The sequence below is a fragment of the Heptranchias perlo genome, chromosome 23 (genome assembly GCF_035084215.1).
Source record: "Heptranchias perlo isolate sHepPer1 chromosome 23, sHepPer1.hap1, whole genome shotgun sequence".
Lineage (NCBI taxonomy): Eukaryota > Metazoa > Chordata > Chondrichthyes > Hexanchiformes > Hexanchidae > Heptranchias > Heptranchias perlo.
The window spans coordinates 16039656-16065618 of NC_090347.1; the positions used below are offsets into that span (position 1 = coordinate 16039656).

Here is a 25963-nt window from a genome sequence, read left to right on the forward strand (position 1 = left end):
TAAATGAAACAGGATTTGCTGACTATTAAATTGGGTGGGAAACTCCCAGTTGTATGGTTATAAAATTGACTGGTCCAATAATTATAATCCACCAAACTGTACATTATGAAGTATAACCATGAGGGTACAAATGCTTTTATTTGCTATTTTCTCTTACCTGGCAAACTTCTTGCACAGCATTAAGTGCACAGCTCTCAAAACAATCCAAAATAATGGGATTTAAGGTAGTTAAAGTTTCCTTCTCTTTCCAGTAGATCTCTATCTGGTCAGAGGGGTTCTCCTATAAATTAAATACAATTTTAAAAAATGAAACGTATAACCAGATTTATAAAATACTGGTATCTTTATGAACCAAAGTCTGAAATATAATGAAAAGTCATCGACCTGAAACATTAACTCTATTTCTCTCTCCACAAATGCTGCCTGACCTGCTGAGTATTTCCAGCATTTTTCTGTTTTTATTTCTGAAATATAATTGTTTGTGAGCTGAAAGGGTTGTTACTGTTTTGGTTTATCTTGGTAACTGCACAGAGCTGATGAAAGGTCCCACCTGAAGTGTTGAAAATCCCCTGTCCACTTAATGTATCTTTTATTAATAGATTTAAAATCAAAGTCTGACTGCCTCTGAGGCTATCTGCTTGATTCAGATTCAAATTTCATAAACCTAAGCTGCTAATCTGTCATTTTGCTCGCTATTAAGCATTAGCAAATTGGTTCTTCATTATGTGAATATATGGCAAAAACTCTGCCCAAAGCCATTAAATCAAAATACCCAGATGTGCTCGTTTTGTTAAATGATGTAACTACCTCCTGCATTCTTTTTATAAGGTCAGTTCTTGTCATATCTCTCCAGTGAGTGGTCGAGTCATTAACTCCACACCCCATGGTGAAGTGGCAATTCCACATCTGAAAAGTAAGTGGAATATTCATTAATCGTTTAAAAACATATCACGGTGTCATTCAAAAGAATTATAAGCACGCTGGATTTTGAAAGAATTCCAGTTTATGCGAGTTACCCTTTGCACACCAAGGGATAGATTCCACAGTCAGGAGCACAGGTCAGGAAATAGCAGGCCGGCAGGCCCTGCAACCCGTGCAACTGATCGGAGCCCCGAGGGGATCCGTGGCTTCTTTTCAGCGGGCGGGGGCACCGGTTACTTGCCGTGGATAGACTCACCGCCATCAAAGCGTGTATAAAATGTCAATGTGATGCATTCCAAGCGGGGCATGCTGCTCACATCCTGGAGGGATGGCAGGTGCTGAGTTATCAGGACGATGCTCCTCCATTCCTCTCCTTACAATCACTAACCTGGAATAAGATTCATTTCCTGCAAGTGTGAGGAGAATTAAAGCCCACAAGCTGTGCGGAATGTCCCCCCGCCCCCTCGTTCCCTCCCTCCCTTTCTCCCCTTTCCTTGGCTGGTTGCAGTTCAACCAACAAATGTGGTAATTGATGCAGTGGCTTGTGTTTGTCGAGTCAGATTGATGTTTTTTGGTGGAGACCCTTCCAGAGAATCCTTTTCTCTTCTCAGATGCTGATGCGGATTTGACACCAGATTAAGTGTCGTTATCTCATAAAATGTAGGGGTCCCAAACTGAACTTTTGCACGGGGTTCCTGCAAGGCAAAGACCGCAGCCATGATTTTCATCAGCATAAAATCACAGGCTGTGAACGCTGATTTCTTCACCTACGATCCCCGCAATCACCATTTCACCACGGGAATACCCAATCATGGAAATGATTGTTATGTTCCAGTGGTGACAGGCCTTTTCTGGTAAAAAAAAAACAACCCACTTGGAGTTAATAAATACAACAACCTGAACAGAGTAATAAAGGATAATTTTCCAAATTTGTGCTCCCAACAGGAAACCTCACCTGCTGGAGGCAATTGGTAATTTTGGTGCACATTGCACATGATTTTCCAACCATTTTTAAATCAGTGCTCAGAAAATCATGCACCACTTTCTCATAAACACTGCCAGAGGGAGGAATCACACAATACTGGATCTCTCTTCAGATGTGAGGAAGCAATTTTCTTTTCGAAACATAACATGAAGTAGCCTTTTAGGTTAACCATCATTATACTCACTATTAACCCCCCCACTCATTATAAACAACTGAAGTTTTCCATTCAACGGCCAACAATCTTCATATTAATTGGCTGGCTTAATGTTTTGTTTTTTTAACAATTTTCTCCTTTAAAAAAAACAATCCATTCTCATTCACAACAACTCGTACCCAAACCAAATCTTTCACTACACAGCAGTGGCTAGTCCACAAAAAGGTAAATTTTATTTGAGGTGAGATGCAGAAGTATCAGTGGAGGGAGTGCAACGAAGGTTCACCAGACTGATTCCTGGGATGGCAGGACTGACGTATGAGGAGGGATTGGGTCGACTAGGCCTATATTCACTAGAGTTTAGAAGAATGAGAGGTGATCTCATCAAAACATATAAAATTCTGACAGGACTAGACAGACTAGATGCAGGGAGGATGTTCCCGACATCTGGGGAGTCCAGAACCAGGGGTCACAGTCTCAGGATATGGGGTATGCCATTTGGAACCGAGACTAGGGCAAAATTTCTTCACTCATAGGGTGGTGAACCTGTGGAATTCTCTACCACAGAAGGCAGTGGAGGCCAAGTCATTCGATGTATTCAAGGAGATAGATATATTTCTTAATGCTAAGGGGATCAAGGGATATGGGGAAAAAGCGGGAACAGGGTACTGAGTTAGATGGTCAGCCATGATCATTTTGAATGGCGGAGCAGGCCTGAAGGGCTGAATGGCCTACTCTTGCTCCTATTTTCTATGTTTCTATCAGTCCCATTTATTATTGTTAGAGCATGGAATGCTTTGCAGCAGGGAGTGTTTAAGGCAGAAACCACTGCATCTTAGAATTGGATGAATATTTGTAGCAGAGGAAGGAACAGGGATATGGGAAGAGCATGGGAGCTGCAGGATTAGTTTTTTGAATTGTTCTTATTAAGTGCCGGTACAGGGTCGAATGGCATCCTGCTGCACTGTAAACTTCAATGGTTCTAAGTGGGATGTTCTGTGTTTAGTCCTGTTCCTGTTATAAATAATAATTTGAAATGAGCCGATATACAAAATCCATATTTTTACTCTGCACTTAAAACTCTGAATAGATCTTGAAGGGAAAAGGGGCCAAATATACCTCCAGTTCTTTCTTGTCAGTGAGCTTTGCTGTGGAAAGTATGGATTTCTGCATAGTTCGTGTTCGCCAAGAACGGAGGCAATCTTGAGCACCCTCCATTGCTGATTGTAAATTGACATGGACTTGATTTTCTTCTGGAGTTGGCTCGCTCTGCGATTTCTAGAATGGAAGGGGGAAGAAAACAAGATTTGTTCAATGCAGGTCATTGCAGGCACTAAGACTGAAGAAAGTACAACAGACAACAAAGTTCAACTAAACCTGAATGATTGGACAATTACTGGTCAGCAGCAGCACCACTGCAAAGAGGAAATGTTAACCAATGTTATTGGGAATCACTTTTACTTTTGCCGACAGTGTAAAATGGGTGATATCGAATTGGCCGCCCTTATACACCAGGGCCGATATTCCCTTCTATTGACTTCAGTGGAAAGGAAAATCATCCCTGGTGTATAATAGGCAGCCAATTCGATATCACCCATTTTACACCATTGCCTAAAGTTAAAATTACCCTCATTGTGACATATTTTTGTCCATATAGTTCATGCGTTCTTGTTTTGTACTGCACTCCTTAATTTTATAATGGGGCACCAAAATTCCTGAGATGTTCCAAAAGGTTGGAAATCTCTGCCTTTTCCGTGATTTTCCTCTTTCCTTATGAGAGCCGGAATTTCCATCCGCCCCGCACAAGGCAGATGACGGTCAGTGGTCAGTCCCAGGGACTCCCAGACATGGCCGTGGAAGGGGACCCGATATTTCTGTGGCAGCCAGGACGTCAACTGAGTAGAAGTAAACTGGCCTTCACAAGCATGTATGTGGGCCCACCGGTGGGCTCCAGGCCAGACAAGAGGTCCAAAACCCTAAAGAGTGTAAATTTAAAACAAAGTAAATGTGGATTAGCCCCCTGCTCAGAAAGCCAATGGGCCCACTGGTGGGCGTTGGAGTTTCCGGGCAGGCATGGGAAGACACACGCAGAGATGTGCTCAAAGTGGCGCTTGCATCCACCTAGCCCATGCTAATGAGGTACCTTCCCACAAACTCTGGTGGAGTCAGCACTGGATGGCACCATTGGTCACGATTACTCTCTGACAGTAAAATCCAGGTTCTATTCTACTTACTCAAAAGGACCTAGATTCAAGTGTTAAATGAAAGAAACGGTCCCTGCTACTCATCTATTATCTTCTACGACTAATTATACACTTTTGCCTCCAAGTTAGAAAGTTGTGGGGTCAAGCCCCACTCCAAGACTTGAGCATGCGAATCGAGGATGTCTTCACTGCAGTATTGAGGGAGCGCTGTATTGTCTGAGCTGCCACCTTTCAGATGAGATTAAGCTGAGGCCCCATCTGCCTGTTCAGGTAGACATACAAAAGTAATTCACTGACTGTGAAGTGGTTTGGGATATCCTGAGGACGAGGGGTGCTATTTCACTGCAAATTTTCCTTTCTTTCTACAGGCACCAAAGTATGGTTAAGCTGCATTTCATATTCAGATTAATTTAAGACTTACCTCTGTTAACAGCATTTTTATTTTCTCAGCAATTTCCACTACAAGCTCAAATGAAAGAGCTGGAACTTCATACATTTCTGTGCTCTTAGTCAGTTGACAGATTATCATATGTATCTTATTACTCCACTTCAAATCATTTCCCAGCAACTCAGAGATTGTCCCTCTACAAAAACAAACATTGAGTCTTAATTTCAACCTTTAGTAAACCATTCAAATCAACATAAATTACTGGATGCTTCAATTAATTACCATTATCGGAGTATGAATAATCAGGGCTATGGCTTTTGTTTCTAGTTGTCACTTTTGATGTATTTTATTTATGCTGCTAATTTAATACTTTAACTACATACTTTCACAGAGTTGTGAAGAGCTCAATTAAAGATGAACCTGTTTTAGTTATGTTCTCCCATCCTAATTTAGGAAGTCATTATTTACTTGCTGCTCCTCAGACATTGTCCACAGGCATGGGGTGACCCCGATGACACCCAACTTTCCACCACTTCTCACGACCCCACGAGCAGCTCCATGATATCAAACAGACACTCTGACAGCAAGTCATAGATGAGTCACAACTTCCTTCATGGGGAAACCAAAGCCTTTGTTTTCAGCCCCCACCATCAACTCTGCTACCTTGACAGTAACTCCATCCACCTCACTCACCATTCACCCATTCTGAACCAGACCATGCAAAACTTTGGCTTCCTGTTTGATGGAGATGAGCTTCAAACCCCACATCCTACCCATCACCAAGACCACTTATTTCCATCTCTGCAACATTTCTGGCCTATGCCCTCATTTCAGCCACTCAAACACTCCATAAACTCTAACTTGTCCAAACCTCAGTTGCCTGTATCTATTACTCCACTGAATCCCATCCATCATTTGAATCCTTATTGACCTGAACTATACCCCAACACATTAAATTTAAAATCCCTCCATGGTCCCACACCACCCTTTCGCTACAATCTCCTCCAGCTTTATATCCCATCCCACCCCTTCAGTCCTCTTACTCCAGCCTTCAGTGCATTCCCCCTCCCTTTGTCCGATCATTGGTGGAAGAACCGTCTACTCTCTGGATCTCGCTTCCACTTCTCTCCTTACAATTCATACTGATACCTATCTTTTTTGATCAAGCCTTTGGTCATCCCTCTTAATCCCCCCCTCCATGGTTTGGTTCTCTATCTTTTTCCATTTGGGTGCTTGATGAATAGAAGTTGTCTTCCTCCTTTCTGTTAAAGGGGCAGGAAACGTCTAACAGTAACCATGACAATAACAAATTACATTTATATAGAACTTTAAGGTAGGGAAAAGGAGCAGGTGCCAAGCCTTTGCCGGGGTTGATTAAGAGAAGTGACTGAAAGCTGGGTTGAAGAGATATATTTTGAGAAGACTTTTAAAGGTGGGGAATGAAGTAGGGAGGTGGAGGGATTTGGGGACAATGTTCCAAAGAGTAAGGCTGATGTAGATGGTTACCAACAAAATAATAACTAATCCAACCTGGTTAGCATTTGTCTCCATTTGGAAACCAATATATAAAATGTACCTTTCTGTTTGTTGGGCTGCCATTTCTTTGATATAATGGATGTTTTTTCCAAATGCCTGCAGAAGAAGAAGATAATTCTAAATTTCATTGATTTTAACATAACAAATTAAAATACCATTTTCATGTGTAGAACCAATCTTACCAGCTTCAAAAACCATCTAAAAATCATGTTCTCTGTGATTAACTGGTCAGCTAATATCAATTACAACAATCCATTGGAATATATATTTATACATTATGGACTCTAGCTTCTTAGACACTTTTTTTCTGGAGGCACCAAACTCACTGAGAACATTTGGTAGAGTCGACTTCTGTTATTGGCACTGGTAACTCTTAGCCAAAAGACCAGGAACTCTTCTAGGTAGATGCTCAATGTACAAAGGTAATGGCCTCAGCAGACCTTCTATAGAATTCAGCGTGTTGACAGCCAAGGGATTTTATATGTAGTGGCACTCCTGAAGAGACCGAGACCTTTCTCCACTTTCCCTCAAGCTTCTTCAGGCACAATCAATCTCAATCAATTATTCTGCAGACTGATAAAGGTTGCTTTCTGTAAATCTCATTAGCCTCCAATGGTGCTTTCTAGATAATTAACCTTTTGAACCAAATCAGTTGTACAGTCTCCAATCTGGAGTCTTCTAATTCGGTATTTGTTATTCGGCCACTCTGTCGGCCTCAAGCCTTCATGCTGTATGGTTGTGTAATGCTTGTCAGTAAACACAATATTCTGTTATAAACCACAGGCTCAGCCAAGCCTCAAAGCTGAAATTTGCTGGTTAGCCTACAGATCAAGATGGTCCCTTTTTTGAAGTAAGAAACTCTGAAATTCAGCAAATATTGTTCAGGATGAACTTGTGCACTGACTGTATTATCTTAAGAACATCTTTAAACACTGATCAAATTAGAAAATGTCTGCAATTTAAATTCTTCATGTCCACAATGAACCGTTACAAAACAATGCGAAGAAATAAATTGCGTACATCTGGGAGAGAGTGACGCACTCACGTAATATGGGAAGTAGTCACCGGACAGCCTTTGGAATATAAATTCTTAAGGAGGCGGGTTTATAATTATCATGCTTGACTGTGGATCTTGGGGATGAACTTATAGCTTGTGAAGGACACCTGTAAATACTAAAATCTTCTTTAAAAAACAAACGCTTAAAACAAACCTGAATATCTTGGCCCCGCAGTTTAAAATTAGCATTTGTACTGTTCTGTTCACACTCTTGTAATCTACACAATAGTCCTTCTGCAACATGTTTCAGAGTCATCCCCATTTCCTTTGAGTATTCTGGAACATCCTCAGTTGCAATCAGTGAAAACCAGCTGAGGACCAGTGTAGGGTATGTCTCAGTCAGAGGTTTGTTTTGAAATATAAGTTCCAGCAATTTTCTAAAATAATAAAAAATATTATAAACAAAAATTGTTACATTACTAAAAAGCAACCACAAAGTTACTACTTTTAAAATCTACGAATAAACTTTCCTTATCCACCTAAATTATTTAAAGTCTTGAATGTGTGCCTTCGTGTTGTCATGCTCTAAAATCCCTCTGACCAATTAGACTAGCGCTTTTAACATAGTAAAACGACCCAAAGCGTTTCACAGGAGCATTATCAAACAAAATTTGACACCGAGCCACAAAAGGAGACCTACATTGGCTCCCGGTCTGGTTTTAAAGTTCTCTTCCTTGTTTTCAAGTCCCTCCAGAGTTTTGCCCCTCTGTCTCTGTCTCTGCAACCTCCTCCAGCCCTTCAACCCTCTGAGATTTCTGCCCTCCTCCAATTCTGGCCTTTTACGCTTCCCCGATTTCCATCGCTCCATCGGTGGCGGCCGTGCCTTCAGCTGCCTAGGCCCTAAGCTCTGGAATTCCCTCCCTTAACCCATCTACCTCTCTGCCTCTCTCTCCCCTCCTTTAAGGCACTCTTTAAAACCTGCCTCGTTCACCTAGCTTTTGGTCACCTGTCCTTATGTGGCTCAGTATCAAATTTTGTTTGATTACGCTCCCGTGATGCACATTGGGACGTTTTACCACATTAAAGGCGCTATATAAATTCAAGTTGTTGTTTTAAGTAAAAAGCACGTGATCCCAGTCTGATAGAATGTGGAAACAACCTGTGGACCCAACCTGTCTATTGGTGTGATAGCGACAGGACACCATGTTCATCTGCTCTACAAACATCACAACACACTGGGACAAGTGTGGTATCTTCTAATACCAATTTGTAAGTATTTAAATAGTTAAATTATAAGTTAGACAGTCCTGAACAGCACTCCATTAAGATTTTATATCAGAAAGTATTTTAAAAATATTTAAATTTCACCTTCTTTTGTCAGGATGATATTTTATCCTCTCTTGTAACATTTTGTAAGAAACACCTTGCAGTGGTTTTGGTCTGTTTGACCCGGCTTCACTGCTCACTGATTGTCGTGGTTGACGCTGTTCCACAAACCAGTGAAGAAGTGGCACAACGAGCACCAACTCCACGACTTCTTGTTGAATGCACTGATTGATCAGTCCTGTGCATACACTGGAAAGAAACACAATTACACATTGTTCCTTCGGTGGGTTTGACATGGTGTTAACAACCAGTTGAAAAATATTATCAATTGAACCAGTAAAGAAAATTCACTATGAATTACCAATACACGTGTCTTAAAAGATCCTACATTACCTAAAGTGCCAAAAAAAAGTCACTGGCTACCAAAGCAGATATTTGACACATGCACATAAAAGGGTGAACCATGTAACGCTTTTATGTTACGACTATACACCGTATCACTATTTTAGCACTAAATATTTATCAGCTGGTTCAGTCCTTTCTTCTGAATTTGAATCCTCGCTGCCAGCACAGTTATGGGAAAATAATAAAAGAAAGGGCCTAGAAATTGTGGGAGCCAGAAGTGTGGTAGCAGGTATTCCACCTGCCCTTCTGCTCTGGCCCTGACTCCGTCTCAAATCCCAGGGACAGGGTCATTTGCATAATCAGGGCAGGTGCCCACGGTATTCACCGTACTACTGGAGTGCCCATCCTTCAGGGGGAGTGGGATTTTGAAGGTGCCACTCCGATGGGGGAGGTGGGGCGGGGGGCAGTGGGAGGGTGCACAGGCTTGTCCAGCCTAAGTGTTAAAAGGCAAATATTTAAAGTGCTGCCTGATCCGTAGTTCTTGTGCTGCTTCCCTAACACTAAATCGATGATCGTGGTCTGGCAAGTATGTCTGTTTCATGCTGGCGTACTTACTGTTCACCGCATCCTGGGTGGAACTGACAGAATTTCCACATGAGCCCGGTATCCCGTCAGTCCCGCCTCCAAATACATCATCATGATGGAGGGTGGTTGGGCAGAATGAATGGCAACAGCTGTCTTTAGCAAAGAAACGGGCAAAAACCCGGCAGAAACAAGTTCCACCTTAAATTCCCCTCGCCCATCCAGAGTGCGCAAATTCCATGTAAAAATGGCTGCAATTTCTGGGTTATGTTCTTTTTCTTCCAGACTTTTTTTGCACTGCAAGCTTAATCTTACCAAAACAATGGCAGAAAGTTCATTTCTCTCCCCTCCCAAGGTTGAACAGCTCATCCCAATCCCACCAACAGCTGAGCTAAAAAAAATGACAAACATCATCCATACATGGCAGCAGATTTTCGTGACAGTGGGACTCAAGCTCAAAATGTTCTAGTTGAGGGTCGAGTGGTCCAACTCTTGACCCATCAAATCATTCAGAAAAAGGAAAATACTTATCATTCAAAATAAATATAAAAGTGGGGAATGACTCACATACTACAAGGAACATCAGAACTTCAACGGATTACACGCAAAGTGCACTTCTATGCAAAGACAATGGGGCTGAAATTTCCTTCAGCCCATGTTCAGGCTTGAAGAGGGCACCATGCATAAAGCGGGCCTGAACCAGAAGTCCAGATGTCAGCCCGAAATTCGGTCTTGGGCCTCTATCAGGAGAGCTGCCAGCGCCCGTCGCGCCTCAACACGCAGCTCGTCTATTTTCGGCGGCCGCCGGGGACACATGCTAAACAGCCCAGCCTAATAACAGGTCAGATTTCTTTCAGGCGTGCTTCGGGCGCAGAAATTTGGTCCCTGAAATTGGCCCTCGCGCCTGTTTTACGCCCGTAAACGGGTGCAACAAGATCCAGTTTCTACCGCAATGTTTGCTATCTCACTGCTAAACTGTGTTGGCAATGCTAATAAAATTTAGTATAAACACAACTCAAATAAAACTTAGTGAGAATAAGAAGTTTATATATAGATTATTATGTGTGTTACAGGATATGAAGACCTGAAACGTTAACTCTGTTTCGTTCTCCACAGATGCTGCCTCACTTGCTGAGCTTTTCCAGCACTTTGTTTTTAATGCATATCATTATATGGTGTAGCTTAATTCTCTGTATGAAGAATATTCAATTGTCTCCAAACCTGTTTGTCTATTTGGACTAATTTAGACTACAAGGTATAGACATCAGCTATCAGCCTCAGATAGGTAAAGGAAGTTTTTCCCCAGCTGAGAACTGAAAAAAAACTATTTTTCAAGTCCCACACAGATTTCTTGTCACCAGCCCCTTTGCAACTGCTTTGAAATGTTTTAAACTATTTTGCAACAAAGAATAAATAAGTAAATATGAAAGTAGATGGGGGAATCATGAGGGACAGCAGGAAGAGAAAACATAATAGAATCGTCAGGACAGACCACTGGACACATGAGCTTTTTTATCTTATCTTTAAAACTTGCAAATTTTGCAATGAAAATACATTGCTGTTCCTGATCAATCACAACCAGCAAAAAAAAGGCCAGAAATACTGAACCATGCTCAAACTTACCCAATTCATTGTCATGGGGAGGGGGAAGAGGGCAAATTCTATCCCATGGAATGAGCATTTATCTTTTTTTTGTCATGTCCTCTCCATATCAGAAAACAGTGATATAAAAAAGATTTAATTGAAAAGAAATTGCTGGTTGGTAATGAAGGTGCTCCAAAATCCCAGCAGATTCCAAGAGTCCAGGAAAAGAGCAAAAATAAGCACAAGATAGTATATAAAAGTAAAAAAAATACTGAACCTACCATTGAGGTGTTGGAAAAAATATTGCAATTTCTTCCAGGTCTCGAAGAAGCTCTTCTGTACTTTGAGGCAGTTGTAACATTTGACAGATAGTTACTAAGCTATCTGTACCTAACAGCAAAGAGCAATGCTTATGGGTATCAAAAGCCAGCATTCCAGCTACAAATGGATTTTTCACAATTCTTTTGGATTTTCTTGCTTTTTTAGGTACTGCCTGAGTGTAAGGATCGAGAAATTTCTTCAATTGCTCATTTATCAATTCTTTAATCTGCAACAGAAAAGAAAAATAAATCATTGGAAAATATATGCGGAATAAACTCTTGCTTTCAAAAAGGTGTCATTTGTTGATGAAACATTGGAATCTGCATTGAGGAACCCTTCAAATTAGGCTGTCAACTTCCCACATTTTTTTTTAGTTTTACTTTAGAAGGCAGGTGCTAGCTCACTCCTCAAGACAACATTAGAACTGAAAAACACAAGGGAGCATTCAGCAAGAAAATGCCATTCGAATGGTCCACTATGTCCACTCCTTCCACAGACTGCATCTAACCTAGCTCACTATGAAGACATCGAAGTTCTGCATCAAATCAGGAAGAAAATCTGTATTTTATGTTACACTGTTCTGAAATCATGAGTGAAAATGGAAGCTATCCATGCCCCTTTGTGCCAGCATGAGGCCTGAGCCACTTTGAGGCCTGAACCTCATTAGCACCTGAAAATGAAGTGACAACCTGATGGAGCTACAACACAGGACTGCATGCGACGCTGAACAGCAGAAGCAACATGCTATAGACAGAGCTAAGCGATCCCAAAATCAAAAGTTTAGGACATAGTTCTGCAGTCCTGCCACATCCAGTCGTGAATGGTGGACAATTAAGCGGGAAGTGGAGGCTCCATGAACATCCACATCGTCAATGATGGCAGAGCCCAGAACATGATTGCAAAAGACAAGGCTGAAGCGTTCGCAACCACCTTCAGTCAAAAGTGCCGAGGGGATGATCCTTCTCAGCCTCCTCCTGATATCCCCACCATCACAGATGCCAGTCTTCAGCCAATTCAATTCACTCCACATGATATCAAGAAATGGCTGAGGGCACTGGACAAAGCTGAGGCTATAGGTCCCAACAACATCCCGACTGTGCCTCAGAACTAGCCACGCCTCTAGCCAAGCTGTTCCAGTGCAGCTACAACACTGGCATCTACCCAACAATGTGGAAAATTGCCCAGGTATGTCCTATGCACAAAAAACAGGACAAATCTAACCTGGTCATTTGCCGTCCCATCAGCCTACTCTCAACCATCAGCAAAGTGATGGAAAGAGTCATCATCAGTGCTATCAATCGGCACATACTCATCAATAACCTGCTCACCGCTGCTCAGTCTGGGTTCCACCAGAACCACTTGGCTCCAGACGTTATTACAGCCTTGGTCCAAACATGGACAAAAGAACTAAATTCCAGGGTTGAGGTGAGGGTGACTGCCCTTGATATCAAAGGCAGCTTTCGGCCGAGTGTGGCACCAAGGAGCCCTCGTAAAACTGAAGTCAATGGGGGTCAGGGGGAAAACTCTCCAGTGTCTGGAATTGTACCTCGCACAAAGGAAGATGGTTGTGGTTGTTGAAGGCCAATTATCACAGTCCCAGGACATCATTTTTACCTGTACTTCACCAAAATGAATTTGCTGTACACCTGAACTCCATTTATATTCACAAGGTGTCCGGCTGCACTGCTGAAAATGCTTCAGTTGTAGCTTAAATTGCTTGAATCTTTCATTATTCAGGGAATCAAGAAGGTCAAAGATGGTCTCCAGCATAATTGTCCATCCTGTACGCTTTGACTGCAAAATCCTTTCTTGGCTCGTTCTAAAAGGTGTGAAGCTTGTCACTGTGCTGAAGAAACCCGATGATTGTGGAAAGTTCATGATGCCATCATACTGGTGCCATTCTTAAAATAAAAAGGAAACTGATTACCTTGAGAAACAAGAAGAGTAAGAAAACTAGTTCAAAGCATGTTTCTGCTACGGCACATTGATTATTTTAGATATTCCTAATAAACTACCCAATGGTTTGCAAAAGATGTAAATGTATTTTACATTCAATTAATCAACATTTTTCACAAGCAAAATAATCCTCACATTTCAAGGATCTGTGGGTGCTAAATTGGGCCATGTAGCACCCGTTGTTTCGGCACTACACGGCCTCTCCGACATCCAAGATGATTGCGCTTGCACGTTTCCTGCGTGACGTGCGCCAGGCGCCATCTTGGTATAGGAGTTTGCACAGGTGCAGATAATGAACGCTGGAATCATGTAAAGTAGGGAGAAAATAGCTTCAGTGTGCAACGCTGATTTAAAGTGATAGACACCATTTTGGGACTTAATGTTCAACTCAACACACAGTCTTAACCCCGACCATCTGAACATGTCTTAGAGTGCCTCTAGGACCCCCCCACCACCACTGGCGCTATTTAAAAGGACCATGCAGGATTTTCAGGTTAGTGGCTGGATTATTGCCTCTGACTGTTGAGACATTTGTAACTGATTTTGGAGGTCTCCTCGACTTCAATACTAGGACGCGGGGACATAGCCTAACATTTAGAGCCAGAACGTGCAGGAGTGAAGTTAGGAAATGCTTCTACACGCAAAGGGAGGGAGACATTTGGAACGCCCTTCTGCAGACGGCAGTTGATGCTGGTTCACTCGTGAATGTTAAATCTGAGATTGATAGATTTCTGTGAACCAAGGGTATTAAGGGATACGGGGCTAAGACGGGTATTTGGAGTTGGGTCACAGGTCCACCATGATCTCACTGAATGGTGGAACAGGCTCGAGGGGCTAAATGCCACGGCCACTTGCTGCCTCTTGCTATGCACCACCTTCTCCTGCAAGAAAGCGGGACGTTGCCTGGGTGATGTGCCTGTCATGGTTGAATAGCTGCCAGTGTGTGTGGCCTGTGAATTGTGGGTGGGCGGCTTGAAACAGTGGTAACGTGTAAGGGCGAGAGGAAGCATCTGATTGGAAGAGTTGAGTACTGATGGAAAGAGTTTATTGGTATGTGGGGGGTGGGGGGTGGGTGGTGTAGTGCGTGGTGCAGTTGGTAGGAGACGCCACTTGACAATTGATCTCACTCACCTTGGCCACTCATGTCAAAGCACTGAATTTCTTCCTGCACTGCATCCATGGCATTGACTTCGTCCCCCGCTGCCTCCCACTGCCTTTTGAGTATATGTCTGAAGGGCCTCTTGCCCCCCCTGCAGATATAGGATGTCCCTCCTTCTTTCCACCTCTTGCACCCAAGGTCTCTGGTGCAGCAGCAGAGAACCTTGGTGCACGCACTCTCGCAGGCCTGGTACCAACTCAGATCGGCAGATTGGTGAGGTCTGGTGTGCAGATTGGAGGATGTGGGATTTCGTAGTGCGCAACCTTTATTCAATGTTTTTACATAACTGTGTAAACATAGAGATGGGATCTGCATCTGTGTTTTACGTGTGTATTGTCTGATCTCTGTTCAGACTCCATGCAGACAATGGACTGTTATTTTCAGCAAATAACAGGTACAAGCGACCTTTAAGAGATTTCGAAGAAACATCCTCCATTTAAGAGATGGAGCTCCCTCTGGTGGTGGAAAGTGTGAATTGCATTGATTCCAAGTGCAAGGCCTGGAAAGGAGCCGATTGCAGGTAAGTGCTCCCTTGGGTCCAAACTTGCGTCTTGCCTGCCCAGGGTCCGTCAGGCGTGGGGTGTTAGCGCATCGTGCTCCCATCGCCCAGAACGGACCCTTATCCAATTTTTCCCCCCTGTATGTGGTGCTAAATTCATTGCAAGCATTGTATTAATTAAAATCAGTCGATGCCTTTTCTGACTGACGATATTGTGATCTGTTACCAAATATGTCTTAATCAAGGGATTGAACAGCTCAATTGTTATTTGAAACACTGGATGTCTGCCATGAAAGTGTCTCTATATCTAAAGGCATTGCAGTAACTTGAATTTATCCTTGCCAGGAGACCCAGAAAAGTCATCATAGTTAATAACAGTCCAGAAAACGTTGCACAAAATGAACGTTTATAGGGCTCCACTGAGGAGCTATATTTAGTGATTAACGAATAAAAACCTTACAAACCAAGGCCATGGAGAAAGTTTTCAAATGAGTATCTCTCAGTGGCACATAGATTTACCTTCAGTGCTAAGTGGTAACATCTAATAAAATGTCTTCATTTATTTTCTCCATAACTGATGTAAAATTAACTGGTCTATGATTCATGTGTCATTTCTTTTTAAATTAATTTATTGGTGTCTGAAGGAGTCAAATTTTTACCCAGATATTTGCAATTTGAACAGTATGAAGACGATGAACAATGGTTCTTTATCCACTGATTTAGTCCTCGTGTGGATTTGGCTATCACTGGATAGATTTCAGTGTGTAAAACCAGTGTGAATACCAGTCAGTCTGACGCACTACAGGACAAACATGACCATTCAACCACAGAAGGCACCATGGTCAAGCCTAATCCTTTCCTCACCCAGCACCCACACACATTCACTTCCAGGAGGGGTTCCTGGACAGTGAACAGGAGATTAAACCCTGGATGATTTTACACTTCCTAACCCAGGGGCACTGAAGCTAATTGCAGCATCCCTACCACTGCCCTGGCTGAGAACAGTTAGCTCAGCACAGACCAGGGACCAAAGCTGGGAGCTTCCTAGTTTACACAGTTCAGCTACTTAACAGGTAAACTCGCTGAACCACTGGGAGAAAGGAAGCAAGATTTATTGTGTCTCACTTGCACCACCATCTTTAACATATTAAGGCCCCGTCGTGTCTCAGATAATAGATTTGCAGGTCTGTGTCTAGTTATCGTTCATTGAGGAGCATCAGCATCTATCATGCGCAGTATAAAGATAAATGCTTGCGTTTCAAGAGGTTTCGTTTTCCAACACACAACAGGTGTCAACCTGGTGAAGCTACATGCATGCTGAACAGCGGAAGCAACATGCTATCGACAGAGCTAAGCAATCCCACAACCAACGGATCAGATCAAAGCTCTGCAGTCCTGCCACATCCAGTCCTGAATGGTGGTGGACAATTAAACAACCAACAAGAGGAGGCGGCTCTGTGAACATCCCCGATCTTAATGATGTCTCAGCCCAGCACGTGAGTGCAGAAGACAAGGCTGAAGCGTTTGCAACCATCTTCAGCCAATTCGATTCACTCCATGTGATATCAAGAAAGGGCTGAGCACACTGGATACAGCAAAGGCTATGGGACCCGACAACATCCCGGCTGTAGTGCTGAAGACTTGTACTCCAGAACTAGCAACGTCTCTAGCCAAACTGTTCCAGTACAGCTACAACACTGGCATCTACCCGACAATGTGGAAAATTGCCCGGGTATGTCCTGTCCACAAAAAGCAGGACAAATCTAATCCAGCCAATTACTGCCCCATCAGTCTACTCTCAATCATCAGCAAAGTGACGGAAGGAGTCGTCAACAGTGCTATCATGCGGCACTTACACACCAATGCTCAGTTTGGGGTCCACCAGGACCACTCGGCTCCAAACCTCATTACAGCCTTGGTCCAAACATGGACAATGGAGCTGAGTTCCAGAGGTGAAATGAGAGTGACCGCCCTTGACATCAAGGCAGCATTTGACCGAGTGTGGCATCAAGGAGCCCGAGTAAAATTGAAGTCAATGGGAGTCAGGGGGAAAACTCTCCAATGGCTGGAGTCTTACCTAGCACAAAGAAAGATGGTAGTGGTTGTTGGAGGCCAATCATCTCAGCCCCAGGATATTGCTGCAGGAGTTCCTCAGGGCTATGTCCTTGGCCCAACCATCTTCACCTACTTCATCAATGACCTTCCCTCCATCATAAGGTCAGAAGTGGGATGTTCACTGATGATTACACAGTGTTCAGTTCCATTCGCAACCCCTCAGATAATGAAGCAGTCCGTGACCGCTTGCAGCAAGATCTGGACAACATCCAGGCTTGGGCTGATAAGTGGCAAGTAACATTCATGCCATACAAGTGCCAGGCAATGACCATCTCCAACAAGAGAGAGTCTAACCACCTCCCCTTGACATTCAACGGCATTACCACTGCCTATTCCCCCACCAGCAATATCCTGGGGATTACCATTGACTAGAAACTTAACTGGACCAGCCATATAAATACTGTGGCTACAAGAGCGGGTCAGAGGCTGGGTATTCTGCGGCTAGTGACTCACCTCCTAACTCCCCAAAACCATTCCACCATCTACAAGGCACAAGTCAGGAGTGTGATGGAATACTCTCCACTTGCCTGGATGAGTGCAGCTCCAACTACACACAAGAAGCTCGACACCATGCAGGACAAAGCAGCCCGCTTGATTGGCACCCCATCCACCACCTTATACATTCACTCGCTCTACCACTGGCACACCGTGGCTGCAGTGTGTACCGTCTACAAGATGCATTGCAGCAACTCGCCAAGGCTTCTTCGGTAGCACCTCCAAAACCCGCGACCTCTACCATCAGGCACATGGGAACTCCACCACCTGCACGTTCCCTCCAAGTCACACACCATCCTGACTTGGAAATATATCGCTGTTCCTTCATCGTCGCTGGGTCAAAATCCTGGAACTCCCTACCTAACAGAGTACCTTCGTCAGACGGACTCAAGGCGACTCACACCACCTTTTCAAGGGCAATTAGGCATGAGTAATAAATGCTGGCCATGCCAGCGACACCCACATCCCATGAATGAATAAAAAAAAAGGCATCTCTATCAAATAGGGGCAGTGGTATAGTGCCAAATTTAGAAGTACATATACTTTGCTTCATGGACAAGGTTTATTTTCCAGGGAGTGTCATGACCAATGAGACATTTTTTCACACTTCATTTGGTGCATTTTGGAGTAGATTTTCGATATATGGATAAAGATTTTATTAAGTGTACTCTACTTCGTGATTTGCAAAAACGCTTCATACAATTGAAACACACAAATGGATTCCCTGATCGTTCAGTCAGATTACCTAGTGAGTAGCTGAGCCATACAGTTCAAGAAGCTCCCAGTCACCACTGGAGACTGGTTGCTGGTGGCCAACCAGCTCACATCACCACCAACAACCAGCATCTAGTGGCCAGCCAGCTACCATCACCAGCAAAAACTAGCAACCAGCCAGCTGCCATCAGCCCTCAACCACCAGCAGAAGTGTATCGGGGCTCTCGTTCCTAAAGGAGCAGTGGGATCATCAGGAGAGTCAGCAGATGAGGAATTGTCCATGGAAGAGATATCAGAGCAGGGAGGTGGTGGCAGAATCAGGAGTAAGAGAATGGGAAATCTCATGGGAGTGGCAACAACAGCGTATGACTTCTGCATAAACTAAGAACTTCACAGTAAAAAAATGGCAGTACCTCCCATGCCTCTCCCACTCACAATTCATGCTTCTCTCCCATTTCTGCAGCTGTCTAGCTATAGATTCTGCTGCAGCCTCTGCTGGTTTTGGTGAATCTCTAAGCTATACAGTCTGTTGCTTCCATAGCAGGGCACAGTTGTATTAAGTTAGTGATTGAGACAAGCATACGTTAGCTTTCAGAGCAGCTAAAATGTGAACATAGCTTGCCTCCAAAAATTTTAAATGCTTCTATGCCGTAAACCGATGTGAACCCTCGACTACATCCTTGGTCTTTTCTATTGCTCTTTATGATGTTTACTAATCCATTCACATGGTACTGCTTGCAGCAAACTCCAGTCTATGTGTGTTATACACATAATAACTGTTGAAATGTATGGGAAGAGGTAAAATAGGCCCACTCTTTTTTTAAACTGAAGGAAAGAACTTACATTTATGAAGCACCTTTCATGACCTCAGGACATCCCAAAGTGCTTTACAGCCAATGAAGTACTTTTGAAATGTAGTCACTGTTGAAATGTTGGGAAACGCAGCAGCCAATTTGCACTCACGAAGGTCCCACAAACAACAATGAGATAAATGACCAGGTAATCTGTTATTTTTTTAATAATGTTGGTAGAGGGATAAATGTTGGCCAGTACACCGAGAGAACTCCCCTGCTCTTCTTGAAATAATGTCATGGGATTTTTTACGGCCCCGACAGGGTTGACGGGGCTCTGGTTTAATGAATTATCTTAAAGACGGCACCTTCAACAGTGCAGTAGTCCCTCAGTATTGCACTGTAGTGTTAGCCTAGATTATGTGCCAAGTCTCTAGAGTGGAGCTTGAACCCACAACCTTTCTGACTGTAGTGAATGCCACCACTGAGCCAAGGCTGACACCTAACCAGTGGGTCTCCAGTGTCGTCATTCATGGTGAGCTGAGAACGGGTCAGGTAGGCAGGAGAGATAGTGAACCCCAATCCAGGAGGATTGGTCATGGGCACATCGCCACATCAGCAAGAGAGAGAGCAGGTATCCAGCCTCTGCAGGGGAAAAGCATGTGGGAACTCAGGGTGGGCAGGAGAAATGTTGAGAGCTGGAGATTGGTGGGGGAAGGTTGTACACTGGATGTCTGGTGGGAAAGATCAGGAGCTGGAGACCTGGGGGTAGAGAGAAAGGTCAGGAGCTTTGGGTTCGGCAGTGGAGGCAGGGGGGGAAAAGAGAAATGTCAGGAGCTGGAGGCTTGAGACAAGTCTGTGGACCTGCTGACCTGCAGAGGAAATTGCACAAAAGACACAAATAATTAGCTGCTACAACTGCTGGATTACCACTCACTGACAAGGGAGAAGACTGGGGTTTGCAGAAACTGATTCCAATTGTAAAAAAAGCCTGTTGTAACCAACTCTTGGTCATAGATACAGAGCACAGATACACCATCATTTGAAGATTGAAGAGGGCAGAAAGAAGTATTTCAAAGTAAGCCTACAGGAAGGAACGAATATTTTCCTCTCCTCTGATTTCAATATCAGCCATTATATAACTAGTATAGATATCATTTCTAGAAGTGAGCGAAAACTTGTCAACAGAAATTTGAAGTATGTACCCTCCTGGATAGGGGACCTTTTAACAAATATTTTGACAGTTTTTGGAGTGGAGCACTATTTTAAATTGAATCTCCTTCCCCACCCACAAAGGTCTTGTTGCCATTTAATGATATTTTTTAATGATAATTCTATTCTAATGATACAGTTCTTTTAACATAGTCTTCATGTACTTGCTTGTTTCTCAGACACACAGTAGTAGCAACACAGATCCCTTATCATTTCTTAAATAGAAACAAAAAGTGCTGGAAACACTCAGCAGGTCAGGCAGCATCTGTTCAGAGAGGAACAGAGTCAGCGTTTCGGGTCGATGACCGTTCATTGACGAAAGGTGACCTGCCTAACCTGCTGAGTGTTACCAGCATTTTCTATTTTTATTTCAGATTTCCAATATCCGCAGTATTTTGCTTTTGTCCTTATAGTTTCTTACCATTTTCACTTCGATCACAAGGTATTTTAAAAATCCGTACAACAACTTCTTGAATCCATTTGTTCCTTATCTCTACCCCATAGCAATATCTAATGGTGCGGCCCTTGATGCCAGGTTCCACGATCAAGTTGTTTTGCACAAGATATCCATTTTTGTTCAGATCCCTAAATGGCAAAGAGAGAATTATATGAACTGAAGGACGAAATGATAAAGAATACTTTGTGTCATATTTTCCCCAGGTGACACATTGTCACTTGTTAGTCATAGTGAGCTTTGTGTTCATACGACACAAAATAAACGCTGCAGTTGAAACCCCACTGGCGTGCTGGAGGTATTCCGAAGCAAAAGCTGCCCAGGACTCACCAGTTTCGTGAATGCTTTACTCCAGAATCCTAGCAGAAAAAGAGTAACAAGCCAGAACAGTGCCAGAGTGATGGCTATACCTGTACCTGATTGAACAAAATTCCTTCTCAGAATCATCTCACTGACTAAATTGGCTGACATTAATAACCTTAGGTTTTTGACCAGATTATACCTAGCAATATTGCTCCTTATTTACCAACAAATGGGGAATGTTACTGTTGGCTGTGAATTACCACTACTCTGTTCAATTAATGCACGTTAGCTAAAACACCAATGAAGATAATTGTGGAGGGGGTGTGAATTTGACTAAAATAAGTAAATATGGGCCCAATGAAAATCCTTTCAAATACTAAAATGCTGGACAGGTAAGAGATGCCTTACTCTAAATTTAGATAAGACACTATGCCTAACATAGAATTGATTTGGTTAACATATCATGCTAACAGTCCAGCAAACTAGAGAATATAGTTAATTGCAATATAAAGTACATTTATGTTTCATCTTACTTGATAGTAAAGCCTTGAAGTAATATGTCTTGTCCATTTTCTAACAATAACCACAGTTTGTCACATCTCTGATCAAATCGAACTTCCTTTGGAATTATAGCATGGATATGAATAGTGAACATGTGAGATGCATCTGAATTACGACATGCTGCTGGTTGGCTGTAAAAAAAGAGAAACAAAAAATAAAATAAATCAGTTAACAATTGAAAATAAACTGTACAGTTCTCTTTAGCAGACAGTCACATCGAAAGAAAAGCAACATTTGACTATTTAGCAAACTCACCAATTCAGATTACTTCAAAATTTGAGTTGGGTTCAGTGTTCATTCCCCAGTCATTTGACGGCCTGGCTCAGTTAGTAACACTCTTGCCTCAATCAGGTAGGTTCAAGCCCTTTCCCTCAAAGATTTGAGTTTATAATCTAGGCTAATGTGGCAGCGCTGTTTTGTAACGAAGATGTTAAACCAAGCTCCTGTCTACATATTAATATGGATGTTAAAGGTGGTACTCATAGATGAACAGAGAGCTCTCTCAGTGTCCTGGTCACCATTCTTACCTCAACCAATACTGACCAAAAACAGACTAATTGGACATTCATTTCATTGGTGTTTGTGAGATCTTACAGTGAGCAAAGCTGCCACCATGGTTTGCCGAGATAAGTACAGTCAGTGCACTTTAAAGTCATTCATTGTATGTGAAGGGCTTTCAGATTTTTCTGAGAGATGAGATAAGGTACTATTTAAATGCAGATCTTTCTTCTTTGATTTAGGAATTGACGTTAAGAGTTCCTGATTTGAGAATGGTCTGAAATTTAATAACATGATTAAACTTATTTAGAAAGTTGTATTTTGTGTCTTTGAATATCTTGTGGAATTTTTTTTTTATTTCAAAGCCTCAGGCTCTCTCAAAAGTCTGGGCTTGAAGTTAATATTTGACCAACAGCGAACAATCTATTATTCAGGGAGATGCTGCACTCAAACTATGCAGTGTACACAGTTTCCCGCTGAGCTCCAGTAGTATTTTCTTACTGCTGTTTGTCTTAAGACAGGATTTTTGCCACTTATTCCCCGAATGATTTTAGGTAATGGTTGCACTTATATATTCACTGGTGAATCAAACTTCTTCTATTTATCTCCAGGAAAATCAGACAGAGAGCAGCTTTCCTTTCTGTTATTTATACTTAGCCAAAGCTAAAACAAGGAATGTATTAATTTTTCTCAGTGGAATGCCCTCCGCTCTTCATTTTGGCATCACAATAGTTGAATAAAATGAAATGTTATGAGCTAAAATATCGTTCCTCAGGTAAATGCCCAAATTTTCCAATTGATAACGATACAGTAAGTGATGTGGGTGCAAGAGGGGAGGAGACATACAGAACAAGAGGGAAGACACAAAGGGTGAGAGGTATAATATGAGCACAAGACAATCAGAAAGACTGTGAGAAAGGGAAACAGAAAGAAAGACAAAGAGAGTATTGGGGAGAAATTCCTTTTCGGGTCTGAAATGGACACCTCCACTGGCATTTTATAAGGATGAACATCGGGCTGCTTGCCTCATCAGCAGCGGCACGTAGGTAAATCCTGGGGGGAGGAGGAGAACAGGAGGGGAGACCTCGGGAGTGCTGTGGAGCTGGAAGGAGCACTCCAGCTGGAAAACTGGGCAGCTCAATTGCCCCGAGGGGGTCTTAAAACAGGCATTAGACCCCTCATTAGCACATGCATGGGGCCTAACGTAAGTTTAAAGTGCCCACTCCTGAAAAATGGTCTGACCCAATCTTGGGTTGCAGGTCTTTCAGGCATCCTTGGGGCGCAGAACGTTGATCCCTGAAATTGGTCCTCCTTGTGCTTGTTTTATGCCCATATAATGGGTGCAACAAGGTCCAATTTTTACTCCTATGACCTGCTACAACCCACTTGGAAACATCAGGTGCCCTCTCTATGGATCTATTCCTGGCCCATGTTTACCTGCCATGCCACTGGATCTGTTCTCTCCCATCAAGTTGCACCACAGGGATGAGAACAATTGAGAGGGTAATGTGTGTCCAAGCACAGGAGTCCTTGAAGATGGGAGAGAAGTCTGTCAGTGAGCCAGATTTTGGTCAGGCTCAAGATGTCACTGAATTTGTCCAGGGTGAGGTCATGGATTGTTTGCAAAGGAGAAAGCTTTGTGTAGGGAATTCCTCCGTGCCCCTGTAGTGGGGGACCCACCCAGGAAGTCAATGGAAAGAGGAGGTGGTGCAGCAAAGCGAGGAGCAGGGAGAAGGGTCATGCTTTGCCCCAGGATCTGGGATGAGCGGCAAGAAAGAAGGTGGGTCAGTTGGTGCTACTTTCGGACAACCAGTGGCAAGAAGATGCTTGGATCCTAACAGAGGGAAGCCGAGGGCCAATCCAAAATGGACTTGAAACTGGGGCAACAGCAGGAGAGGTCGGCAGAGAAGCAGCATGGAGGGGGATGGGGTGAAGAGGACATGTTGCAACTAACAGTGAGGGGCAGGGAGAAAGTGGGCAGAAGTGAATAGCTGCGACTGGGAGAGAAATGCATGACTACAGCTGGAACTGGAACAGAGTGGGCAGGGCAACAATAGGTGGGAGAGCTCAGGTAGGGGACCACAGTCAATATGCACATGTGGCTGGATACAAGGAATGACCTTGATTTACAGATATATGTAGAAAAGAAGGGAATCATTAAAATATCATTCTGGAAACAAGAGAATAGCAATATATTTTCAGACTCCTATTTCCTTCCTTTTTCCTGAGCACAGTTTTTTCCTGCTAACATAAGACCTTTGGGATTAGATTTCCTCTTTGAACATAGGAACAGGAGTAGGCCATTCAGCCCCTCGTGCCTGCTCCACCATTTGATAAGATCGTGGCTGATCTGTGATCTAACTCCATATACCTCCCTTTGGCCCATATCCCTTAATACCTTTGTTGCCAAAAAGCTGTCTGTCCATCTCAGATTTAAATTTAGCAATTGAGCTAGTATCAATTGCCGTTTGCGGAAGAGAGTTCCAAACTTCTACCACCCTTTGTGTGTAGAAATGTTTTCTAATCTCGCTCCTGAAAGGTCTGGCTCGAATTTTTAGACTGTGCCCCCTACTCCTAAAATCCCCAACCAGCAGAAACAGTTTCTCTCTATCCACCTTATCTGTTCCCCTTAATATCTTAAACTTAGATTAGATCACCCCTTAACCTTCGAAACTCCAGAGAATACAACCCCAATTTGTGTAATCTCTCCTCGTAACTTAACCCATTTTGATTTTGATGAGGTTGGGGGGGCGGTAAGGGGGAGAAAGGAATTGAAACAGTTGTGCTCATTTTAAAATGCTTATTAAACCCAAAAATAGATTTTCCCTTGTTTCCCTTGTCTGTTCTCTACTAATATCTGCATTTTATTTCATGCAACATAATAGCTCTCAGTGAAGATAAACACTGAAATCCAACAGCATAATATAATGACAATGCTATTTGTTCTCCTTTAAAAAAAAAACATAGGAAAATGCTGGACTCACTTCCGATTATCAGATAGTGTTTTGCCTTGGTGCGTTGATTTTGGTTCTGGAATGTTCTTGTTGTCATCGTTAGTTTTGCTTCCACCCTATGGAAACAGTTTGCAAAAACCACTTCTTTTCTACCACATATAGTTCAGAAATAAATTGCAACATTAACAAGTAATTAAATCAATACAAAGTACTGCATTCCATTACTATTGAGTATTTCATCACAGTATGTAGCTATACTATTTATTATGGAGGACAAAATGGAATTAATTTGAAATATCCCTGATTTCAGAGTGCATTATTTCTTTGTAAATTGAAGCAATAGAGTTGACCTAGCCATATCCATCTTTATGAATACAACTGCCAGTCTTTCTCCTTGGTTTGTGATCTAGTCGGGTCCAATGATTTTGTAAATGTCCTGAGTACCATTTCCAATTCGGAACAGGGTAGAGCAAAGCTTGTTGGGAAAAAAAAAATCGGGCACAGTGTAAAACAGGCTGCCGATTTATTACGGGCCCATTTCACATGACTGACGAAGGCCAATTTCACCCTCGTGTTTAAGGCTGGTGACTTACTTGGGTTACGTCCAGTTTGGTCCATAAATTGTTTAAATATCACACACTTTTCAACATATACCATTTAGAAAATTGAACTGCAGAGAACGGTCGATACTTTCGTTTTATAATTTTCCAAGAACAAGTTTTAGTGGGGAAAGACTAGCAGTTGTATTCATAAAGATGGATATGGCCAGGTAACTCCATTGCATCAATTTACAAAGAAATAATGCACTCTGAAATCAGGCTGCTGGATTTCAGTGAGCCAGCAACTTGTTAATTCAGCACTTTATATCCATTTTCACAATGGAGGAAGAGGACACAATACCAGCAGTAC

At 42.7% G+C, this 25963-nt stretch overlaps 1 protein-coding gene across 4 annotated transcripts in view; it reads right to left on the reverse strand.

Moving 5' to 3' along the window:
* The window catches only part of LOC137341113 (E3 ubiquitin-protein ligase rnf213-alpha-like), a 143142-nt gene that overhangs the window by 91144 nt on the left and 26035 nt on the right, over positions 1-25963 (reverse strand). For all 4 annotated transcript variants that reach the window (XM_068004043.1, XM_068004044.1, XM_068004041.1 and 1 more), the window contains 12 exons: positions 25085-25170; positions 21575-21733; positions 20706-20869; positions 12958-13244; positions 11304-11569; positions 8554-8760; positions 7400-7622; positions 6229-6284; positions 4686-4848; positions 3180-3338; positions 808-906; positions 158-280 (listed from right to left, as the gene is read on the reverse strand). In XM_068004043.1, the coding sequence (XP_067860144.1) occupies positions 158-280; positions 808-906; positions 3180-3338; positions 4686-4848; positions 6229-6284; positions 7400-7622; positions 8554-8760; positions 11304-11569; positions 12958-13244; positions 20706-20869; positions 21575-21733; positions 25085-25170 (1992 nt within the window). The remainder of the gene's footprint in view (positions 1-157; positions 281-807; positions 907-3179; positions 3339-4685; positions 4849-6228; positions 6285-7399; positions 7623-8553; positions 8761-11303; positions 11570-12957; positions 13245-20705; positions 20870-21574; positions 21734-25084; positions 25171-25963) is intronic.